This window comes from Eucyclogobius newberryi, unplaced genomic scaffold (genome assembly GCF_026437365.1).
Source record: "Eucyclogobius newberryi isolate DKJ021-1_F unplaced genomic scaffold, fEucNew1.0.hap1 SCAF_14, whole genome shotgun sequence".
NCBI classification, from domain to species: Eukaryota; Metazoa; Chordata; class Actinopteri; order Gobiiformes; family Gobiidae; genus Eucyclogobius; species Eucyclogobius newberryi.
Window position 1 is genome coordinate 12,822,231 of NW_027315768.1, and position 23,166 is coordinate 12,845,396.

The following is a 23,166-nucleotide window of genomic DNA, read 5'->3' on the forward strand; positions in this document are numbered from 1 at the left end:
CATGAGATTTTAGACATTTTGTTGTCACTGCTTTTAAATGCGAGCGACTGTCCGCTGTAGATGTCTATTTGAAATATCAATGGAATACCCTTTCCATTTTCAATTTTATGCGCCGTTTTCATGACTATCTAGCAACGGAGAAGCGACCGCCTGTGACACGTCTTCGAATGAGTCCCATGACAGAAACCCAGGAATTAATGGTTTAGAAAATGAACTAGTAATTATTAAAACATTCAGGCAGATTGCAGTAAAGTGAGCCCAAGGAAGATTTAGCCGATTGCTGTTTTGAGAAGTTTTTTTTTAAAAGATTGTAAAGACTCTTCGATATTCCCATTGAAATCCACCACAACCATTGCATAATATGTTGACATTATTCACATTTCTCGCCCCACCCACCTCCTGTGTCCATTCTCTCCTCAGTGATGCATGGTGGCCGGCCTGTCCCGGTGATACAGTAGCCCTCCTCCCCTGCACACATCGCGGCCTGGCTTCTCTTTGTCTCCACTGCACACTCTTCCAGGCCATAACAGTTGCTCGCCTCCTACACCAGGCCTCCGCAGCATTCACAGCCACCTCACATGAATCAAGCCTTTGTTCCACGGCCAATCGGAATGTCCCACTTATCTGCAACAGCATTCAGACTTTTGATGTCACACTATTCCTCCTTGTATCTGACCCCGATTATCGCTGTTTGTCTGGGCCAGATTAGATCTTACAGTAGCTGGTTCTGAGTGTGGCCAAGCAGCATGTGTTTACGTCTGCTGTTCTGTTATGTAACTAATACTTGGTAAGTATTTAAGAAGGGTAATGCGGATACGTATCTCTCCAAGAATATATGCAAATGCAAATCCTACTTATGCACCACTTGTTCTGTTTGAACGGTGATAGGCAATGCTACATTTTATTTATATGTGAGAAAAACTTCAACTATCACCCATTCCTATTGCTGTTTATAGTGAACTATGAACTGATTGGTTTAGTTACTCCTCACTATACTTGAATACTGAGACTGCATGATCCAATATGGAGTTTTATTGTTTCTAGCGCTACCAATTTCAGAGAATCGAGATTGACCTTTATGAGTTTGTAATAACGATTCGTATTCATCTGGGATATAATACTATTTGTTGTATTTTCGCAGGTTGTTCCAACATACAACCATATCTAGCTTCCTTGCTCTCTGACTTTTCTTTGAACTACACACTAGTTGGTTTTACAAGGACACACTAGACCTGTAACTATCTTGGTTGTAAGCGATGAGCAATATGGATCGATTTTGATTTGATCACAGTTCATCTACACTTTATATTTATCTATTGCTTTAAACGGTTTGAATTAAGTCATCTGTAGGGTTGCGATGATTACTCAAGTAATCGTGACTAGTAGTGTATAAAAAAAGTTGTATTTTGATAATTGTAATCATTATCCGGACTATACAGACTCTAAAACGTATAAAAGTATTTCTAAAACAAAGACAGTCGCATTATTACATCATAATGTCAATCATCAATAATAGAGTTTTATTAGGAAATCTTATTTCTTAAAATTGTATTTGGTTGATAATATAAGTCTGAATGTACAATAGAAATAATCGTTTGACTAGAAGAATAAAGTGGTCCAAATTTGTATGTAACAATGCCAAACGTCAGCTGCGAGCTAAATGCTACTGCGATGCTAACGACAGTATTTTCACTTCTACAGAACAATCTGTTCACTGTTCTATGATAACAACTTCCATTAAGACTTGAAATAGTTGTGCTTAGAATACACATCCATTGCCAGGAAATGTTAAAAGAGAAAGAGTGTTATCTATTGATTCAACAGTTCTCCCCACGGCTGGCCACGCCCCCAAATATACTCTGCTTCCAACTGTATGTATGGGAGAAGTGGGAGGGGGGGAAAGTGTGTTTCAGCAGCCAGCTGCATTAAATAGATCAACAATAGTGATCTGACAATATCACTAAAACCTCATGCCCTGGGACGGTTTGCAGCGAGTGTGAAGCAGCTGGTATGAGAATCAGCACCTCCAAATCCGAGGCCATGGTTCTCAACCGGAAAAAGGTGGCTTGCCCTCTCCAGGTGGGCGGGGAGTCCTTGCCCCAAGTGGAGGAGTCCAAGTATCTCTGGGTTTTGTTCACGAGTGAGGGAAGGATGGAACGTGAGTTTGAAGGTTGGATCGATGCAGCGGCTGCAGTGATGCAGTCGCTGCATCGATCACTACATCGTGGATACATGGGGTCGAAATGAGTTTCCTTTGCAGGGTGGCTGGGCGCTCCCTTAGAGATGCCTCCTGGGCTCCTCCCTGGGGAGGTGTTCCCAGATTGTGGCCCCAGATAAAGTGGAAAAACATGTATGGATGGATGACATGTCCATATCCCTCACATTTTTATCTACATTCATTAAAAAAAGTGCCTTTTTAATATTACAATGTAGCAATTTTAGAAAACACTGATCAAAGCATACAGTATTTGAAAGCCAAACAGATGTGAATAAGCCTTGACAAATACCCCATGCTGTTTAATGAGGCAAAACTTCTACAGGCATGTTTTATTGTATTAGATGCAATTATATTGTTGTTCTATATATCTTTATTGCTAGTATGGTATAAAAAACATGAAAGAACTTAAAGTTGAAAAAGCCCTGTAATAAGCTCCTCTCCAAAGATCCACTTTGCAGAGTGCAGTTCATGTGACCACGCGGCCGGCCCGTGTGTCTCTGAGAGGTGGCCTGGACCATACAAACGCTGCATTGTTTGTGAATGAAGATACGCCGTGTGAGAGCTATAATTATGAGTCCGAGGCACAGCATTCATTCTCACCCGGTCGTTTTATCCAAATGTTGCTTCAGAAAGAATGTGTTGAAGACTGATAATTCCCATGGAGTGCACAAACACCAGTCTGTTTTGGAAATGTGATAGATAAGAGAGAGTCATGCCCTGTGGAGGGCCTTGAATCACAGATCTGGATGACCAGCGCAGAGATCAGGGATGATTACATAAATGTTCATTGTGTACAGAGCTGAAGTCAAATCAAGTAAAAGTACTGATATTTAACTTCGCTTCATGAAACTATCCAAACAACCACAGCTCCTTCTTTGTTTTTTATTCATTATTTCAGAAAGATTGGGGCAAAGGTGGTGCAGTGAACCACCCATTGGCCAGAAGGTGTCCATTTCAATAGTTTGTGTCTTAGACACTTTGTCAATAATGTAATTTGAATATGTGTGATGAGAAGGGCATACATTTTAGAAAGTCTAATGACCTGATAATTGTGGAAGCCCATTGGGGTTAATGCATTGTAAAAACACTGGTAAATATATTCAAGAATTTAATATATTGTTGCAACACACAATGGCCCTTCTGTCCTATGAACGCTGCAACAAAACATCATTTCTATACCACTTTGAAACGTTTTAAATGCATTTTTAACAAAAGAAAAGTTGAATTAGGACCCGTTAAGGCTTCTATTTAGTGATATTTATCAGTAAAGTGTTTTTTTGATTTAAAAAAAAAAAACCTTTTGATTTAATAATGCTGCTGTTTAAAAAAACATGTTTTAGAATCTGTATTGTAGAATTAGAGAAATTACAATGATCAAAATACTATTATGATACATTTTAAAGTCTGGTTTTGATTACCGGTAGTTGATTAATCGTTGCAGTTCTATGTCCTATTGTGTGTCCTTCTTTGGCTTAACTTATATAGATTTATCGCTGTAGAGAAAACAAGTCTGTGTATACAAAATGTCAGCAGAGGGTACAAGGATGATTGGCCCTGCTTCTGACTCACTGTGGAACAGTTGCATTGATACTAGCATTGTATCAATGCAACTATTGTCACGATATTACAATTTCAAATTCGATTTTGATGTTAAAAAAAACGCTTGATACTCATTAACAATTTTAATACCACAAACAATTGTAATAAAAATGCACCTTTTTGAGAGGAGAGTTAGATGATCTGGGTCTATTATATGTATTTCAAATGTATATTAAAGCTTGTTTTGTATTAGTCAAGTTTGGATAAAGTTCAATAATAATACATTCTATATGCATTATGAAAGACTAAAATGTGTGCATTGTGTGCATTAGTTCTATTCTATAATCTCTAGGACTTTACTGTTGTCTGTTCCGGCCCATTTCCTCAAAGGCATTAACACTATCCTCTTCATTTCCTGTGTAACTGCTGTCCTCTGTCCCATAACAAACAGCAGAAAGATTGAGACGGATAAAGTCTTTGCTTAGTCTTTCATTGCCATACATTTACCTCTACGCCGCTCCTTCTTCCCGCAGTCATGTGATAATTGTAAACACACGTCATGAAGCAATTCCCGCATATCCTGCCAACAACGCCCATATGTTTTTTCAATGACTCTTTCAAAAAATCACTTTGCACTCTAGATTTCAACACTATACTTTACCTAGATAAGGTGCAACCTTTTGGAACATTGACATAGGAATTTCTGGATTTACTTTAAACATGCCTTTTAGTGAGAACGACGAGCTGTCAAATTCCCATGCTGAAATGATTGGGCCATTATCGTTTTTTATCAGTGCACTCTCGCTAAAAGTATGCGCTTGCTCAAATACCATGATAAGGTGCTGAATGAAGATGTTTGCGTGGAGTAGGCGGAGTCACAAACCTGAATGGGCGTGGTTAAGTGTTGAGAGAAGAGGAGGGGTTTTGGGGTTGATCCCAGAGGAAAGATAAAACGCAGGTCCCGAGCCACAGCTGGCAATTTGGTGAGAGAGGTCAGCAGTAGTAAACACAAACGCAATCTGGAAAGGCCATTACTTCATAAGCTGTGTGGGATGGAAAGAGATTAGGGACTAAAAGGGCCCTGTGAGAACTTCCTTTGCTCTTATGATTGCTTGCAAACAAAAGCAATTTTTTTTCTCATGCTAGCAGAGGCACACATGGACTTAACGCCACAAGTGAGATTATTCTAAACGTTTCACATGTAATCCTTTATTAGCTTTTTAATGCACTGTGTAATGTGCGTTTGACATGATTCAGCTCATTGTCGGGGTTATTGCTCCCTGATGGATTGTACAGGTTTATAGGCCCAGCCAGAATCACGTGCGCAGTAACTAGCTACTGATATTTACTGCAACATTGACTCTAGTAGCCTTTTGAATGAACTTTAAAAGTTGAAAGAAGAAAGATAAGATAGTTTGCTGAAACATGCTTTGTATCATGCGCATGAGAGAGAGAGGAATGTCTTTGGACTGTTTAAAATAAACTGAACGTCATGTTAAAATAAGCAAAACTAAGATATAGCACCTTTTTAATTGGAAAATTCATCCTCTGCATTTGAGCCGTCCTTTAGTGCTGTGAGGCAGAAATACTAGTCCATATTTATTCATCCTGTTTTATTGTTTGAATAGGACTAATGGGGCCAAACATTGTGTAATATGTATTAATTGGTGGTGGTCTTGGAGATTGGGAAAACAACTACGTTATATGGCCGAAATGTCACAAATTTCATTGTAAATGGCTGGTGTTTTAAGACTATTTCCAACATTTAACTAAACCCTCTTAATGTTAGCTTGTGGCCACATTTTAAAGTTAATTGCCTTTGTCTTCATCCATTTGTGGATAATGACATGCCATATAGTTTCCCAACCCCCCTGTTTGCCAGAAAACCTTGTCATTTCCACATGCAGTGCTTAACCGACAAGTTTTCTAACATGATTTTGCAGTGAGTCAGTTTCTGCTGTCAAGAAGTTGAGGTGTGGTTGTGAGAGCTGGCAGTGTGCTACGAGATGCAAAACCAACAGTGTAAAGGAGCTATGAACGAGAATGCAATAGTACTGTACTTCTGTACTGGTGACTGCTCTGATATTCAAATCACATTATTGAGGACATTAATTCAGAGCATCTTTGTGGAGGTCTAAACTAAAAGGTTAGAAGCTTTTGTACATTAGGAGGGATGTTTTCTGGGTTGAAAATGACTTAAGTAATTGCGATTTGCTAATTGCAGCGATTCAAATTGCGATAAGCTATTTCTTGCAGGCGTAGAGGGTGGTCTTTACTAGCCTGTAGTTTTAAATATCTGGCAGCCGGTGGCAAAGTTATGGGGTTCTCACCTCAAAGCAAAATGGTTCCTGTTTTGACTCACTGTGACGGGCCTTTCTGTGGGAGTTTGCATGTTCTGCCTGGGTTAAGAGTGGTGTGGTTCACCTCTACAGAAAACATGCACAATAAGCCTTGAAGTGGGTATATCTGGAGAAGGCTCCTGCTGCTGTTCCTGACCGGTTGCTCCAGTAAGGATCTGTCAAATGAAGAGGGCAAATGTTCCTACAGAGATAATAGTTTACCTTTTTAAAAGAGGTTAAAGTGCATATGCCATTTCAAGATATTTCTTAAAATCTTGCCACGTTTTTTCTAGTTTTGGGATTTATGCGGTATTTATCATTTTACTTCCTGGTTGGATGTAGAGGTAATTCAATAACTTTTACCTAGCAACCATACTATAAATAAGGACCAAATCTCATCTAATTTACTCAATAGTTATGATTGAAAATATAGGACAACATATTTTGTTTTGTTAAGTGAATGTTTAAAATTCTTCCAACAATTTAGATGAAAAACATAGATGGAGGATTCCGGTTTAAACCTCCGCGCTTCATGTCATTTTGTATTTTTCCCACAAGCCGTCACTTGATTTGACTGATTCAAAACTATGATAAATATTTTACACAGTGACTATTCTACCAAACAACGTTGTAAGTAAAGAAATCTGAAAACTTGTCATATGCACTTTAACAAATGCACTTGAGTGAGTTTGTGGTAGTTTGAGAAATGACCACTTCTACAAATACTACTACTATTACCACCGAGCATGTTTTGGCAACAGTGGTTTTGCACTAGACCAGAAATGATCCTCTGATGACTCGCTGTGTAGAATTCACAATGCCACTGCCATGTAAACATATTTCGCAAAGGACTTAATGTTTTTCAATTCTCAAATTCAAATATTTAAAATGTGGTTAACTTGATAATTTGTCTAGCCAGTGTAGAGACATTTTACTGAGCAGTCAATGTTTTGTCTTAGGCAGCAATAAAATACCTTTCTATTCACAAATACAGCTAATAACTGACTGTGCTCCTTGTTAATCCCACAATTTACAGCAGCTTGCTCATTGCGGTATAGACCTGTCTCTCTGGCATCCTCAAGGTGCAGTGTCAGCATGAACTTGTCTTGGGGCAGAGGCAGAGTGGAGACAAGTTCAAGGTTTTACAGCCAAAAGCAAGAAAATACCTTTTATGGATGCTGTGTTTTCCTTTTTTATTATAGTATTAAGGTTCAACAAAGAGAATGATGAATAATGCATCTTTATTCGAGATGAAACTCTTAAAGGACAAATATTGTGCATTATTTCTATTGTTATTGGTTTTAAACATGTTCTTGAGCACTTTTAGTTTGTCATCTCATGTTTTAGAAGCAAAAAAATGAGGTTAAAAAAAACCCCAAATAAGTTCCTGTTATGGGATAGTCAGACACTGGAAGTGAGCTATGGGCTCTATCTACTGGCAGCAGAGGGGATTACATGTTTATATATTATTTGAGAGAACAAATTATCTGTGGCAAGCCAACAGAAATGCTCAAACCGAGGCTGCTGATGATTTATGAACTTAAAAACTGAAGATTCACGTCATAGATCAAAAATACATCACACATGGGGAAAATTCTGAATTTTACACTTGGATGGGAGAAGATTTTCTAACCAGGAGTCATCAAACTAGCATGAATGAAGCTAGATTTAACCACGTTAGAACGTTGCTGAAAGCTCAAAGTCAATTTAGCATTAGACGTATTATGCTTTTTTCATGTACTGTATTATTGATTACTCAGGATTACTCAAACATGCATGAATCAATCAAAATACAACTTTGAGTGTAACTAATGATGAAGGAAGTTGATTTAGCATAATATGTAATCACATGTAAGAAATTTAAGAAACCCGTAACTTAAAAATATCCATACAATTCTGAACTTTTATCTTGTGCGTGTACCTTATTTCCACTTAAAGGTTTGCCCAGTTTACATTTCTAAGTCAATTTTGCCCCTCCCACATCTGCCTGTTCGCACACTGTCTGCCTGGCTGGCCCCTCCCTCTTCATGTCCGCACAGGGGCAGAGCTGCACCTTTGCTCTCACAGAAGCTCTAACCTCTCTCTTCATGCTCACAACCACACTCAACCCCGGGCACTACTCCCAAACACCAGACCTGTGACATCAGGCTGGGGGGGCGGGGCCTCAAGGTGCACCCGTCCAAGTCAAACCGGAGCAAGTTCAGTCAAGGTGCCTATACTCCTTATTGGACTTCAACATGGAAATCATTTGAAAATCCCCTACGGCTTAAAGGTAGGAACGAGGCCTGCCACGCCTGTATCTATTTACGTTGTTTGTTTTACAGTGTTTTGGTCCATTGCAGTTGGGTTGGAAGGTGTTTTATGTAGTGGGAGGAGGAGTCCTTGAGATATCCCTGTGCTGTCTGCAGTTTGGATTTGGGTGGCGAGTGTGTTTTGACTTGAGCGAGGGAGAGCGTGCGCTGCTTCACAGCAGCATGTCACAGCCTGTAGGTGCAGAGGAGCACTTGCCTCTTCTTTTTCTTTTTGGACAGTGGCGTACAGTGTTTAGTTGTGCAGTTTGGTGATTGGCCGTTAATTATCCTTTTCATTTATAAATTCCAAGATTTAGCTGCACTAGTGTCAACTTTGGGTCCAAATCAACTTAATGCATGAGAGTAAAATGTGTTTCGTTATATATAAGTTTGGAGTTGTCCGTTCATTCATACAGACATCATCTGGATTACCTGCTTTTTATTGGTTGCCTGCATTTTATTGGATGACATTGACGCCCTTTGTCAATATTGGCTGTGTCGGCATTATAGATCGATCCAAACAATTGGTGGTAAACATGATGTATTTTAATATTAAAAGGAGAAGCAAAGTAAGAAATTCCACATGTGTTCAAACAATATGTATTCTTTTTAGCGTGCCCGTTATGAGAAAAGATGTAATATTGGATATGTTGCAATATTAAAAAAATCTTTCAGCCCAATTAGTTCAGCTGGATTAAAACCAGAATGCACATGTCTTAATTTACTAGTCTAACTGTGTCAAGACCCAAAGACCCAGACCCAAAAATTCAAAACATGAGCTTTTAACCTTACCTGGAGTAGCATTTAGCTTCATTCAGGCTGGTTTTATGAATCCTGATGACAAAGACCTCTCCCTCTGAGCGTCAAAATACTCTGAATCTCCTCGATAACTGACATTTTCTCGATCTGTGATGTGGCTCTGAGAATCTTCTTCGATGTTTCTGAAGGCCATAAATCACTGTCAGACTTGTTCTGTGAACGTCTTCAGTCTAATCATGATCTGTACAATTGCATGCTAAGACCCGGAAGTGAGAGGCCAAATTGAAACTTTTGGTGAAACGTTTGAACTTAAACTATGTGTAATTTCTTCTGCAGCCAGTAGATGGCGCCAAACCTCTGCTAGTCCCGTGGGAAATGGCAGCGATCCAATTGTAATTTTTTTGCTATACATTCTTTTTTTTTAGTTCTGAAACATACAATGCCAAACTAAAGGTACTTAAGAGCACGTTAAAAGGCTAATAACAATACAAATGATGCATCATATTTGTCCTTTAAAGTTTTCAGGCGTCTGTTAACAAGGCACATTATTACAGTGCATTTATAAAGTGATTTTCCACATTCAAAGCACCGAAAGCGCTTAACGTTACATTTTCACCTTTTTCACCATTTACTAATTAACTTGTACTCACTGTATTAACTAAATCACTCATTTGGATTAAACTTTAGTAATTGAACAGTTGAATTGCTCAAACTAATGTCTCTATTTTGACAAATTGCCAAATGTTCCGTTTTAGTTACCATCTTCTACAGATATCATCACTGGAAATAATGTATAGTGTGGTTATCAAGGAGGGATGGAAAAGTATTTGCAGTAAAATTAACCTAATTACGCTTTAAAATGGCACTTTTTTTTGCATATGAACTCTTCCATTTGCACTCTTGCCAGCTAACTGACCTCTAATTGAAAACACTGTGCTAATAACGGCTAAGTGCTATTACAGTCCGTGTCCATGCCTGCTGGAGCGAAGAATCCAAGAATGTAGGGAATTTTGGATATTCCTTGTGTCCATGTGACATAATTCATATTGGTCATATTGGCTCTCCCTCTCCCTCTCCCTCTCCCTCTCCCTCTCCCTCTCCCTCTCTCGGCCTCCTCACTCATGTCCTCAGCACTAAAGCATGTGTGGTATTCTGCCTGAAAGATACCATCTGGACATTATACAGTATGTGATGGCCCTGTGTATAATATATGTCATTTTTGACTTGCTTGTAGGTTTGGTTTACACTTGGTAAAGGCAAATAAACTGACAACATTTTAGCAACATAATATATTGTTACCGGGTTAAATGTTTGGTATAAATATGTAAGATAAATGGTAACGCTGTGTTGATACCAGATGCGAGTGGAGTCTATTTTTCCGGACGCTACATTGGGGATGAGATGTGTATTTAGCATGAACACACATGAGCCTGGGCTGCGTCAGTAGTTGGTGTGACGGGCAAGGCCAACTCGCCCCGTGTTGAGTGTAAATAAGGCACAAGTGTATAATTTGCATTCACATTTTAGAATTGGATGATGTCTGTTTTTCAGAGAATTAGGAAGTCTAGAGGAAGACTAAAGAGGAGCTTTAAAGATATAGTATTGTAGGACATTATGTGACCATCAAGGGACAAACTATGAATATGAAATGTGCCTTTGCTCTAATGCCTTCAAAGCCATAACGCATCACTCACTAGTACAGGGCTATTCAACTTATTTTTCCGGAGGGCCAATGGCTCTGGGCCGGAGGTGCACAACACTTCAACACTGTGACAAAGTGTTGAGTCATACAAAATATCCCCAACACTGTTGAGTTAACACAATAAAATACTGCTTTTTTGAGAAATAACATTCAAAATGCTTTACCAATAGCTTTGCAAAAATATCCAAAACTAGGTCTAAAGTAGAATTAAACGAGGACTAAACCAAGACCAATCCAGGTCTAAACTAGTGCTAACCAAGAATTAAAGCAGTAAACAAGATAACATTTGTTTTAGTATTTGGAAGATGGGTCGAGGGCCTGATTTGGCCCCCGAGCCGTGTGCCGAATAGCCCTTCACCAGTACTACTACTCCTCACTTCACTCCAACAGTTGCTATGGTCATGCAAGGCTGGGAAAAACAAATATTAAACTAAAGCTTTATCTTGATTTCAGCCTGTTCTTGCACACAAAGCAGCCAAAGCGACCGTGGACTAACCTTTATCATGGTTTAACGGTCACATTTTGGTATTGTTCTGTACATTTTCACTTAGTTTTGTTACTAAAATATTACCAGTTGAAATATGAATCTTTCAGTTCTCCAATAATCTTTAAGTACTGGTATTTTAATACATTTTTGTGTGCAAAGTGGTTGTCCAAAAAAATCATTCTTTCAGGGAGCAAGTATCATGGATAGTCTCGAGTTTTTAAGTACTACGGCCGCATGATGAAATTACACGCACTATAATGTCATTTTCAAGAGGGAATATTAAAATTAGATGAAAGTACACTATGGGTATGGTGATGGATAGGGGAGTTCTCTTAGTACATCAAAGTTTTCCATTTTCCCTTAAAGATGCTTTATATAACAATTCTGGAGGAAAGTCTGCCACCTGCTTCTCTCCATGAAGATTAAGAATTAAAGATGTAATGATATCCAACGGTGCAATTTTATCACAAAATGCATCTCACGGGACAATATTGACTGCGATATTTTGTTATTAGAGATGGACCAGGTAGATTTATCAGCAAACCGTTAAAATGTAAGACTGCTGTCTCATCCAGCTTGTAGTGAAACAGGTTTGTGGATGAGTTTAGTAAATTCAAATTACATAATTTGGGAAAAATTACCAAAATCCCTACATGTCGGCAGAACTTATTGGCCACCAGTTTCTCTGGATTTGTAACAAACAGGCTTTAAAAAACCCAAAACGGTCAATCTCTGATAATTTTTTTAATGAATAAATACTGTCATATTCCAAATAATTGTATATAAATGATATATTCTATATAAAAGTACTTAATAACAGGTATGTCTTAATGCTGTCGTCAGTGAAACGGCGCAAAGGATCATGATCTGTTTAGTTCCATCTGTTTCTTTATGTTGCTGTTGCCACAAAACCATGTATTTAAGCAAAGGGGTGTATAATTCAATATATTGTGAGACTTTTGATGATACGATATCACAGTATATCGGTACTGTTAAGAATCTGTAAGAATGCATGATTTTCAATATATTTAGGAGCATAAAGAAACACACCTATATTTAAAGAAATGCAAGATACAGTAGATACTGTATGTTTAAAGTGGAATGTTCTCCAACTTATTCCTCTCAATACATTTCACCTTATCTCATTTATTTGACACCACTTTTACAAGACTGACACATGTCCTCCATCTCTCCTCGCTGTACTTTTTCCCTTTACATGACAGAATGACAGTAGACTCGCTCCGGCCCGCTGCCATGTGATCACGTCTGTCAGCTCATGTGCCGGATCATTGAGCGGACGTGTTTGTGAACCAGGGAACTACAGTCAAGCAGGGGCATGTTTCCATCTCCTCCCATCGGAATAGAGTCTGAGGCCCAGACGGTCCCAGAGCTGTCACCTGCATGAATGATGACACAGCTGGGTAAAGAGAGAGCGGGGGAGGCCTTGGACTTGGTGCTGGATGTAGTGTCTTTTTCCACTGGCGCTGAATAGACAATACAGAGCGTGAGTTCACATCATAGAAGTGGGACTGAAATATGGACTTGGGCTGCACAATATTGGACATTTTGGGGCTAATTAATATTGCAATATCAAATTAAGGCCGAAAAAGGAAGACCATGACTAAAATCTGACTTTTTAAACTTTTTATTTTAACCCCTTGGAGTTATTGTGTTATATTTAGTTTTTGCAATATACATTTTTGTGTTAGTAAATGTTGGGATATTGATACTTTTACAATATATTGTGCAACCCTAATTTGGACTTTGAACTTGATAGAGAACACAAGTTTAAAAAAAATATACATATAAATGATTTTTGTTGTTGTTGTAGATACCATAGTCGTCCTAGGGCCCATCACTTAAAATACAATCAGACATAGATAAAGCAGTGGAATGTTGAACTTATCATGATCTCTTTCTTAGTACATGATGACTTGATTATGATTGTGGCCTCTCAACTTAAGTTCTGCCCTTTTTAGGTTTTAAATAAAGATTAAAATATGCAATCCAATAAATGTATTATTTGAACAGTTATCAGGTTTGAATGTATAGCAGTAAGTATTTTAACTGCATCTTAAGTATTTGAAACCCCTGCTTTATAGATATAGAATGGAAATAGATTAAACCAAATCAGGGCTGTGAAGTTTATTCATGTGTATAGTGGTGAGCCTCACTTGGCCCGCAGAATAAAATGATAAATATGTTCTTTAAACTTGCATGAAAGGGGTTGGGGCAAAATTGCTAAATTCTGTAAGACCCCATGACATCATTGTATTATTATTTATCTCATTCAACAGAATAAAGGACTCCCACTGGCATGATGTCATCTGCTGTATTGCCCAATAGGAATGAGCTGAACTCTTTGGAAAGGCCTGTTAAGTCAACCAGAGTGTTGGACAAGGCATGGAATTCTACACAATTGTTCTTGGTTTTATGTGTTTGTTGAGTGCAGAAGGAAAAGTGGTTTCAATCAGCTTTGGACTCGGGGCTTCTTTTTTTCAGAGGACGCCAAGGTTTTACACAATTGATAAACGTTGGCTCTGGATTTTTCGAGTTTTTATGTTGCTTTTAGACCCGTTTGTGTTCTCCATTTAGTCCCATGCGAACTTCCCTCCTTCTATGTTTGGATCAAATCTTCTCCAGAGATTTGTTCTATGTTCAAAAACCTTTCAGCACCATTAAGGACCATGTCAATACGTTCTGACTTTCCTTGTTGAGTAGACGCACGGTTTATTACCATTGCAATGGACATCAGGAATGGACTGATGGCTAATATATCAGTGAGTGAGTGTAGTGATGGAAGACTCTGTGCGCAGGAATTAAACCTTAAAGGAGACATAATGTGCAAAATCAACTTTAATAAGCTTTAAACCTTGTGACAACAGTGTTTCTTGTCATTAGTTTACTCAAAGTTGTATTTTGATTGATTTATGCATGTTCCCTGGTTGTGATTATTGGAAAAAAGACAACTCTGAGTGTTACATGTCGTATCCCCTTTTCAAAAATAGAAACGTGTAATAAATGACAATGCTGCTTGTCACAGTGAAATGTCACTGTGAAGAGGCGGGGCTTATCAGTTCTGCAGTATTGAACAGGAAGTAAATTGACTTGTTTATATTATTAAGCCATTTTAGATCAATATTGTGGTGGTACAATGAACTCAATTTAAAATTAAGAGCTACGGTACTTATGTCATAGTTCTACACTGTACACCTGATTATAATATACCAGTATGTCTCCTTTAAAGACAGTAGTTCTCATATTTGGCCTATGTATTCATTATGGGCTGAATCATAATATTTCTGGGCATGTTTAAACACAAAATCTTAAAAAAATAATTGCAAATCCAATCGCAATGCTTATAGTAAAAAAACACTCATAGATATTTTCTCACAATTGTGCAGCCCTTATAAGTTGTATTAACAATTACATTACATTGCAGTAAACCATTGTGTTCATAATTCTGTATATATATATATATTTAAATGTGCTGTGTCTCATCTTGCCAAAAGAGGTTTTTGTTTGTTCCTCTTGCGTGCTTCACTCACAGATCTAATAAACTCACATCTAATCCAATTACATCCAGTCTGTGGTGAGTTTTTTCAATCAGATTTTATCAAGTGATTTACAGGGATGCTTACTTTATCTTATTGCATTTTCAGTACCATCATATAATACTGCTGGCTATTGTCCAATTGGAATCTGGTCAGAAATTACGTGCTTGTATCTTTTATTAACGGAATTTAACAATGCTGTTTAATGTAGTAAGTAGTAGAATAGCTAAAATTGCAACAAAATAAAAAGCCTATGAGGAAGCAAAGCTTAAACAATGCTTATTGAGCAGTCCATGCTGCTGTTGTGTCCTTGGGCAAGACACCCAACCTGCTTTCCTCCAGTGCTGTGTACACAGGCGTATGAATGTGTGAGCGCTTGTGAGTGCAGACGGCACGACGGATGGAAATGAACCATAAAGACATCAATCTGTAACAACTGAACCATGAGCCTCAAGAGTCGCTCGCGAGTCGTGTACGGGTGAAGAAGAATAAGTTGTGTAGATGTGTACATTTATCACTGATTTATTTACAATAATGGAAATGTGTTTTAATGCCTTTTATATCTGTGGGAGATTTAGAAAAGCCCAACCAGGGACAGGAGTTGAAAATTAGCTCTGGCTATAAACTTTGTGTGCATCACATCGGCTGCAAGCTTTGTTTTGTAACTATGTATGATGCATTGTCCCTGTCAAATCAATCAATAAATCAATAAACAAACATTGTTCAAGGCACTCAAAGTGCTTTACATCACACACACATTCACACACCAGTTCACACAGACGCTGAGTGTGAGGCCCAAGGACACAACGCCAGTATTCACCTGAGGCAGCTGGAATTGCACTGCCAACCTGTGGGTCAGTGAATCTGACCGCTACCACTCCACCAACTGAACTACTGCTAGCTCTGTTTGTATTTGTAGTAATACTTTGCATGTTCTGAGATACAATATTAGAGTGCAATACACTGTTGTGACATATCCATCCATCCATTTTCTACCGCTTGTTCCCTTTCGGGGTCGCGGGTGACTGGAGCCTATCCCAGTGACTTCGGGCCTTAGGCGGGGTACACCCTGGACAGTGGCCAACTTGTCGCAGTGTTGTGACATATGTATTATTAATTAAAAAACAGAAAATGTATTATTTTTTGACATGTTGATTTAATGATGCCTCTTGTCTTTGTTATAAAACTATATTTTTCATATGTGTTGTAGAGTCTGTAAAGTCCAGAGAACTATTACAACAATCAAAATTCAAAGTCAATTCATTGTTGCAGCACATTTTTGCAGTCGCTTTGAATATTTTCTCTATTACTGGATTGTAACAATGCTGTTCTTGCTATTTGTCGTAAAAAATAAAACTTTTTTTAATTAAAATGATAGCAATGAAATGCATCATTGCCATTCATACAAAACACTCTTAAACTAATGTTGAAGAGGACGCTCAAGGACCTCCAGGATGTAATGAAAACAATACTGCTCTTTGGTGAACGGACTTTCAATATACTAGTGTTGGCAAAAGTATTGAAAATTAGATGCTTCTTGATATTGAAACTAGTATTGAAAACTCTTCATTTGAACAAGGAATTGAAGTATTGTGACAACGCTGCAATGCAAATACCAAGGCACTTGAATGGTAATTTGAAATGCCATTATTCTTCATGGCGTGTGTTCATGGACCTCACTATCTTCTCTCCGTGTTATGCCTGTGTCTGAGGTCCAGAGGCTAAGGACAGCTGCCCCCAGAGAGAGCGGGACTAATAACGTGATGCTAGACGTTGCCTCGAGCCGACACTGTGACCTCGCATAGCTGAGATTCCTGTGTTTGAATAAGCTCTGCCCCACGTGAGACTTTACAAGCTGCACGTTAGGCCCACACTGCCGCAAAAGGACACTCCAAAGCAACATGAGCCGACCACTCGCTGCCACATGAGCACGGAGCCAGGAACAGGTTTTATTAGGCAGAATTGACATGGGGTTTACAGAAAAATGACCATTAGATTTGCCGTGACAACATTAGGAGAGGCCGGGCTGGGTTGTCACAAGGGTTGGCTGCCACACTCCTCATATTCCAGGTTGTGAAGGCTGCATTTGAAAAAAAAAGTTTTCAGATGTTAAGGAAAATATTCAAATTTTTCCAAAGGCTTGTTCAAAGCATAACCTTTATAAAGGGGAAAAAGGGGAACTTTAGCGCTATGTTTGGAGAAAGGTGGAAATAAGCCTCAGTATAAGCAAAATAATTCCAGTTGGTGTTGCGCTCGGATTAGAGTTGGTTGTCAGATGATGATCTCGGATGTTAAGGAAAACATTTTCAATTTTTTCCAAACGTTCGTGCAAAGATTAATGTCTAATGCCAAAGCTCAGTGACTCTGGCATCTCCCAAGGCTGTGGCAAAGTTATGTAGTCTTTTGTAAACACTTTTCTGCCAAAGTAAAAGTACTCAAGAGCATGTTTGAAGGCCAATAAAAATACAAATAATGCATAACATGTGTCCTTTAAATATTCTATGTCAATTCAATATATATATATACAGTGTATATATATTTTTTTTTATATATACACTGTATATATAAAAATATATATATATATTTTTATGAATATATATATATGTTGGTGATTCGAAATGAAATGTGTCCCGTCCCATGTCCTGTCTTAACTGGTCTGCTTGTCTCACATGCCGGTCCTCTCACCGCGGGCCCAGGGCTAATAAACCACCGGTCTTGTGACTGGCAAATGGACTCGAGTGCTTTGATGTAATAGTCTCTGAGCTGTTCACATGGACGTGTTGTGAAGAAAAGCCTGTTTGTTATCAATTACATTTTAGCTACAAGCATCACATTTTGATACACTTTGATTGTCACGTATCTTATGTTATCATGGAGATTAATGTTGACTTATCTGTCAAGAATAATGTGAACCTAGTCTATATTGCAACAGTAAGAGGTGTTACACATATGTAAATGCTTGAATTTAATGGTTGGTTAGTCAAAGAAATAATAGTTATGTTTTCAGTGTGGTTTATAGTTATAAAATAGATACATTTATTGTAGAGCTTCAGTCACATTCAGTCATTTCTAATTGTAATGATCAGCTTTGCTTCTTTAAACCGGGATGTCGCGGCCAACCCTCTGTCAGTGAAAACTTTGGGTTGGAGCAGAATTCTGATTGTGGTGGAGTTTAAAAAAAATATTTTTTTAAATTAAATGGCAGTGTTGTTATTTATGTGTGTATTATTTATGTTTGGGAAATGAATATTGAATGCCATTTCTATTTTGTTTTTAGTAACGCAACCACTTGGTGTGACTATGATGTATTAGTTTGTTATCAAGATCAGTTATTGCTTCAGATAATATCATGATATCAGTCGTTTTGCAATGTATTGTACCGCCCTAGTTTTGTTGTTACATTCACACTTTAGTCTGTTAAAAATCTGCTTAAAATGTGGTTTGTCTTGCTTAAACAACTTCACAACTTGAAACAATAAAGCTGCGTTCACTCTTAACATACACACACACGCAGACAGAACTAAACCTGAACTAATCAGGACTTAAACGGGACCAAACCAAGTCCACAGCAGTAAAGTGTGAAGCACCTCTCTCATTCAACCTTCACTCTACCAAACATAAAAATGATTGGCTCTCTCCTCTCTTCACAGGGTGTCCACTAAAAGCAAAGCCCCGTCTCCCCCGGGCCCGGACAAGCTGAATTCCCCAGAACTGGCCCAGTGGTTCCCGGGTAACCCCCCCGCCCTCACCATGGACCACAAGGAGAACCTAACAGACAAAGAACTCTCCCTCACTGTGGTTCTGCCCGGAGGAGTGGAAAAGATGACGACGGTTCACAGCAGGTACGTCAAATCAAACAGCAGAGAATGAGAGTGGAGGCTGCGTGTTAGCAGTTACGGTCATATAGTTCATTAGGGACATATTTTAACACTGCATCATAGGATTGTAAAAGGATTAAGTCAGAGCAGTTATACATACAGTGAGTAAAATAAGTATTTGAATACCCTGCAATTTTGGCAATTATTACTTTTATTATGGAGGGGTCTGACATGTTTATCATAGGTGCATTTCCACTGTGAGAGACAAAAATATTGGGAAATCACATTGTATGATTTTTTAAATAATTCATGTGTATGTTATTGCTGCAAATAAGTATTTGAACACCTGAGAAAATCAATGTTAATATTTGGTACAGAAACATAAGTACATGGGTTGAACGTTTTGACCAGGTTTGCAGGGGTTTGGTTCCACTCCTCCACACAGATCTTCTCTATCTGTCAGGTTTCAGGACTGTCGCTGAGCAACACAGAGTTTCAGCTCCCACCAAACATTTTCTATTGGATGTAGGTCTGGAGACTGGCTAGACCTTGATAAGCTTTTTACCGAGCCTCTCCTTGGTTCTCCTGGCTGCGTGCTTCAGGTCATTGTCATGTTGGAAGACCCAGCCACGACCCATCTTCAATGCTCTGACTGAGGGAAGGAGGTTGCTGCAATTCATGGCCCCCATTCATTCTCTCCTTAATACAAAGCAGTCGTCCTGTCCCCTGTGCAAAAGCACCCCCAAAGCATGGTGTTTCCACCCCCATGCTTCACAGTAGAAGTGTGTTCTTGGGATTGTACTCATCCTTCTTCTTCCACCAAACACGGCGAGTGGAATTCATATAAACATTTTGGTCACGTGCTGACTTAAGCAGGGAAACCTTCTGTGCGATGCATGATTGTTGATCAGTTGATCCTTTTTCACCAAGCTGCTTGCCAAGTGCCTTGTTCCAGCCTTGTGGAGGTCTACAATTTTGCCTCTGGTGTCTGTTGACAGCTCTTTGGTCTTGCCCATGGCAGTAGTTGGAGTATGACTGATTGTGGAGTGGACAGGTGTCTTTATGCAGCTAACAAGCTCAAACAGGTGCAACTAACTTAGATGAATAAGTGGAACAGAGGTGGACTTTTTAAGGCAGAGGTCTTTGAGAGCCAGCATTCTTGCTGATTGGCAGGTGTTCAAATACTACAGCAATACTGCAGCAATAACATACAAATAAATTATTTAAAAACAATGCAATGTGATTTCTGGATTTTCTCTTTTAGATTCTGCTTCTCACAGTGAAAATGCACCTATCATGAACATTTCAGATCCTCCATCATTTCAAAGTGGGAGAATTTGCAATGTCGCTGGGTGTTCAAATACTTTCCTTATTTAGATTTTTTTAATCAAGACCTTTCTGTGTAGGTCATTTTTTCAGCATGTTCAGATGAGTAGAGTTTTTCTTTTAAATATTAAGTATTTACGATCTAAGTATTTTTATTTTTCACAACCTACACCGATAGTTGTTTTGATATTAGGTTGATTCCACCTGTATCAGCTGTAGTTAAAGCTACATAATTCTGTGTTATTCTAACTTTTACTTCATGACTTGTATTACTCCTACTAGCCAAAGGTTGGTACAAGTTCAAATCTTACATGAGTTCATGCTTTTGGGATAGAAACAATTTGGTTCACAGCAAACTTAAGTTATTTATTACAAATTGGTGGGTGATTTAAAAAAATAACTAGTAGCTAATGTAAGACTTTGTGTTGAAATTAAGTAAATTCTCTTAAAAAAAGAAAGAAAAAAAAAAGATAATTATTATCATTGCGTTATCGAGTTTTGTATCAATTGCAAGTCATTTAGTATCATTCTGATTTATGTTCATCACATTTTGCCCACAAGAGCTTAATTAAATCTCGGTAATTCGGTCAGGCTCTCAAATTAGAGAAGTGGAAGGAAAATGGTGGTTTGCTTGATGTGTTTTTAAATGCCTTACTTGTTTAAATGTAATCACATCATTCACAGTTTGCCTCCCTTCCTTCTCACATAATCCATCACTCTAATCAGTGTGGGCACATTCTGCAAACAGAGACTTACTCCGGCAGCGGAGGTTTTCCTTGCCGAGTTTACTTAAGATATCATTGCTATCTTTCCCACGTTGCGCACTTTACAAACAGCCTTTCTTAGCTTTCTTATGTGCTTTTGGCTTCTTGAGAAACGACAGAGAACAATCCTGTAAGAGCAGATTAGGCAAATTCTCCCCAATCTTTCCAAATCTTTCCAAATCATTCCAAAAGTGCATGCATCTTTTTTTTTCTCCTGCGTTCACTCACACTTTCAGAGATTACAATGAAGAGATCAGGAGCTGTAGACGTGACTACTATAGTTGTTGTAATATGATTATTTACAAGGAATGGGACAAGATTCTAAGATTGTAAAATAAAATTGTGACGAAATTGTGTTTTCTCTGGTTTTATATTTGGCTTAGACAAAAAAGAGGGAAAGCAATGACGGCAAACATATGAAATAAAATGTATACATTTTTTTGGCCAAAATTGTGAACTGAAGCTCAGTTTATTTATTATGAATTCTTATGGGCCCGATCTCCTGCCTTATCTTATGGGAATGTGTCCTATCCATAGAATTCCATTTAATAATAAGTGCTTAATACAGGAATAGGCATTATTAAAAAGTCTGTGATAACACATAACATTATGGATACAATAAGTCATTTTAGTATTGTTGAAGTCTACAGTAGATACTAAGAACCAAACGGCCTTTTCCCCCACATTTTATTTAACTGAGATTCACAGATGAGTTCTATCATTTTCAAAATCTGAGGCAATTATGTGATATTTTTTAATTACTCATATTTATTACAGACATTGTTGATTCATTTCCCCCTGTGGCCCTCAGAGGCAACTGTTGTTGTGATTTTGGGCCTTACAAAAATAAATTGATTTGATTTGATTTGATTACCACTGCATTTTTTCCTTTATTTTGCCGGTATTAGGTCCCGTTGAGATGCAACATCTTTTCTTCCAGGGAATAAGCCCATTTCATTTTGATCCACTTGTGCTTTCTGTGACGTTTCTTTTGGAGGGTCCATTACCTGCTTGTTCCAATTAAGCTATTATTGCCAAGTTACAGGTGAGATCTGTGGAGACTGACCCACTCACAGGAAAAATGCAGGTTTTTCAAAGTCCTAAAATAAAACCATCTGTAACTGGATACGTTTAATGTCATGCTGCGGAACATTCCATGCTAAGCAATAACATTACACTCTGCATATTTATGTAACATTGTATTTGGAATATTGAAAAATAATTCTAATCTCAAAATCCATATCAATCAGCCGTTTGGAGTTATTCCAAGCCACTGTAAAAGCTAGGCAGATGTTTATAACAGAGACCTCAGTCATGATGAATAATGTGCACCATAACTTTTGTATTCATGTGAAAATATGATCATGAATTGTATAAAATGGAAATTTACTGCAAAATTATTTATTTCCGAGCGTAGGAACTCTTGTCGTCTTGAAGATCCATTAACAATATCACATTTCGGAGAGAATTTGAATAACATGTCATCTTTATACTTTCTTCCTTCACAGCAAACCCCTCATGGACCTATTAGTGACACTCTGTGCAAAATACCACCTGAATCCTTCTGGCCATACGCTGGAACTGGTCACCACCAATCGAAACAACATCAAGCTCAAGCCCAACGCACTTATAGGGACTTTAGACGCTGAGAAGATCATCATTAAACCCAAAGGAGAGGACAAAAACAAGAAGGCCGGCCCCCAGATGCCCGAGGTGCACAATGTTGTAGAATCTGCTACTCTTCATGTTGCTACATCTATTTTAACACACATTTCTGTTTCAGGCAACCGTCCGCATGGTGATAAACTATAAGCAGACTCAAAAAACCATCCTGAGAGTGAACCCGCGCGTCCCGCTGGCCGAGCTGCTGCCGGCCATCTGCGAAAAATGTGAATTTGAAATGGAGAGCACCGTTCTGCTGAAAGATGTCAAATCACTGGCCCCTCTGGATCTGAGCGCGTCCCTTAATGATTACGCAATAAGAGAAGTCTACGCAAGAGACGCACAAGGTGAGTGCTACAGCAGGACCCGTCTGGAAAGGGTTCAGTGTTTGGTCTGCAGAGGCGCCTGTACAATTTGTATTATTATATTACAATTTCAAGTTGTTTTCAAGGGTTTTCTCGACAAGGACAATGAGGCCTTGGTTACAACTTTAGGAAAACTTTAGGGATTTCTGAATATATATTTGGCTCGAGCCATGGAATAGAATTCATTCCATGGAATGTGAGCAGTCATTGTTTTCCCCTGGTTTCTTCTTTTATTCATGGTTTTCTGACACAACTCGGGCATTTTTGACACCCTGAACATCGATGAAAAGTCCCACATGGGGATCGGCTTGGTCCAAAATCGAATAAAATTGAGCTTGTGAG

At 38.5% G+C, this 23,166-nt stretch overlaps 1 protein-coding gene across 4 annotated transcripts in view; it reads left to right on the forward strand.

The window, feature by feature from the left end:
* cobll1b (cordon-bleu WH2 repeat protein-like 1b) overlaps positions 1 to 23,166 on the forward strand; it is a 47,799-nt gene that overhangs the window by 13,308 nt on the left and 11,325 nt on the right. For 3 of the 4 annotated variants that reach the window (XM_072444331.1, XM_072444328.1, XM_072444327.1), the window contains exons 3-5: positions 18,540 to 18,731; positions 22,306 to 22,510; positions 22,581 to 22,806. In XM_072444331.1, the coding sequence (XP_072300432.1) occupies positions 18,540 to 18,731; positions 22,306 to 22,510; positions 22,581 to 22,806 (623 nt within the window). Of the gene's footprint in view, positions 1 to 8,197; positions 8,369 to 18,539; positions 18,732 to 22,305; positions 22,511 to 22,580; positions 22,807 to 23,166 lie in introns of those variants that run through there. The other variant, XM_072444329.1, reaches the window with a different exon arrangement.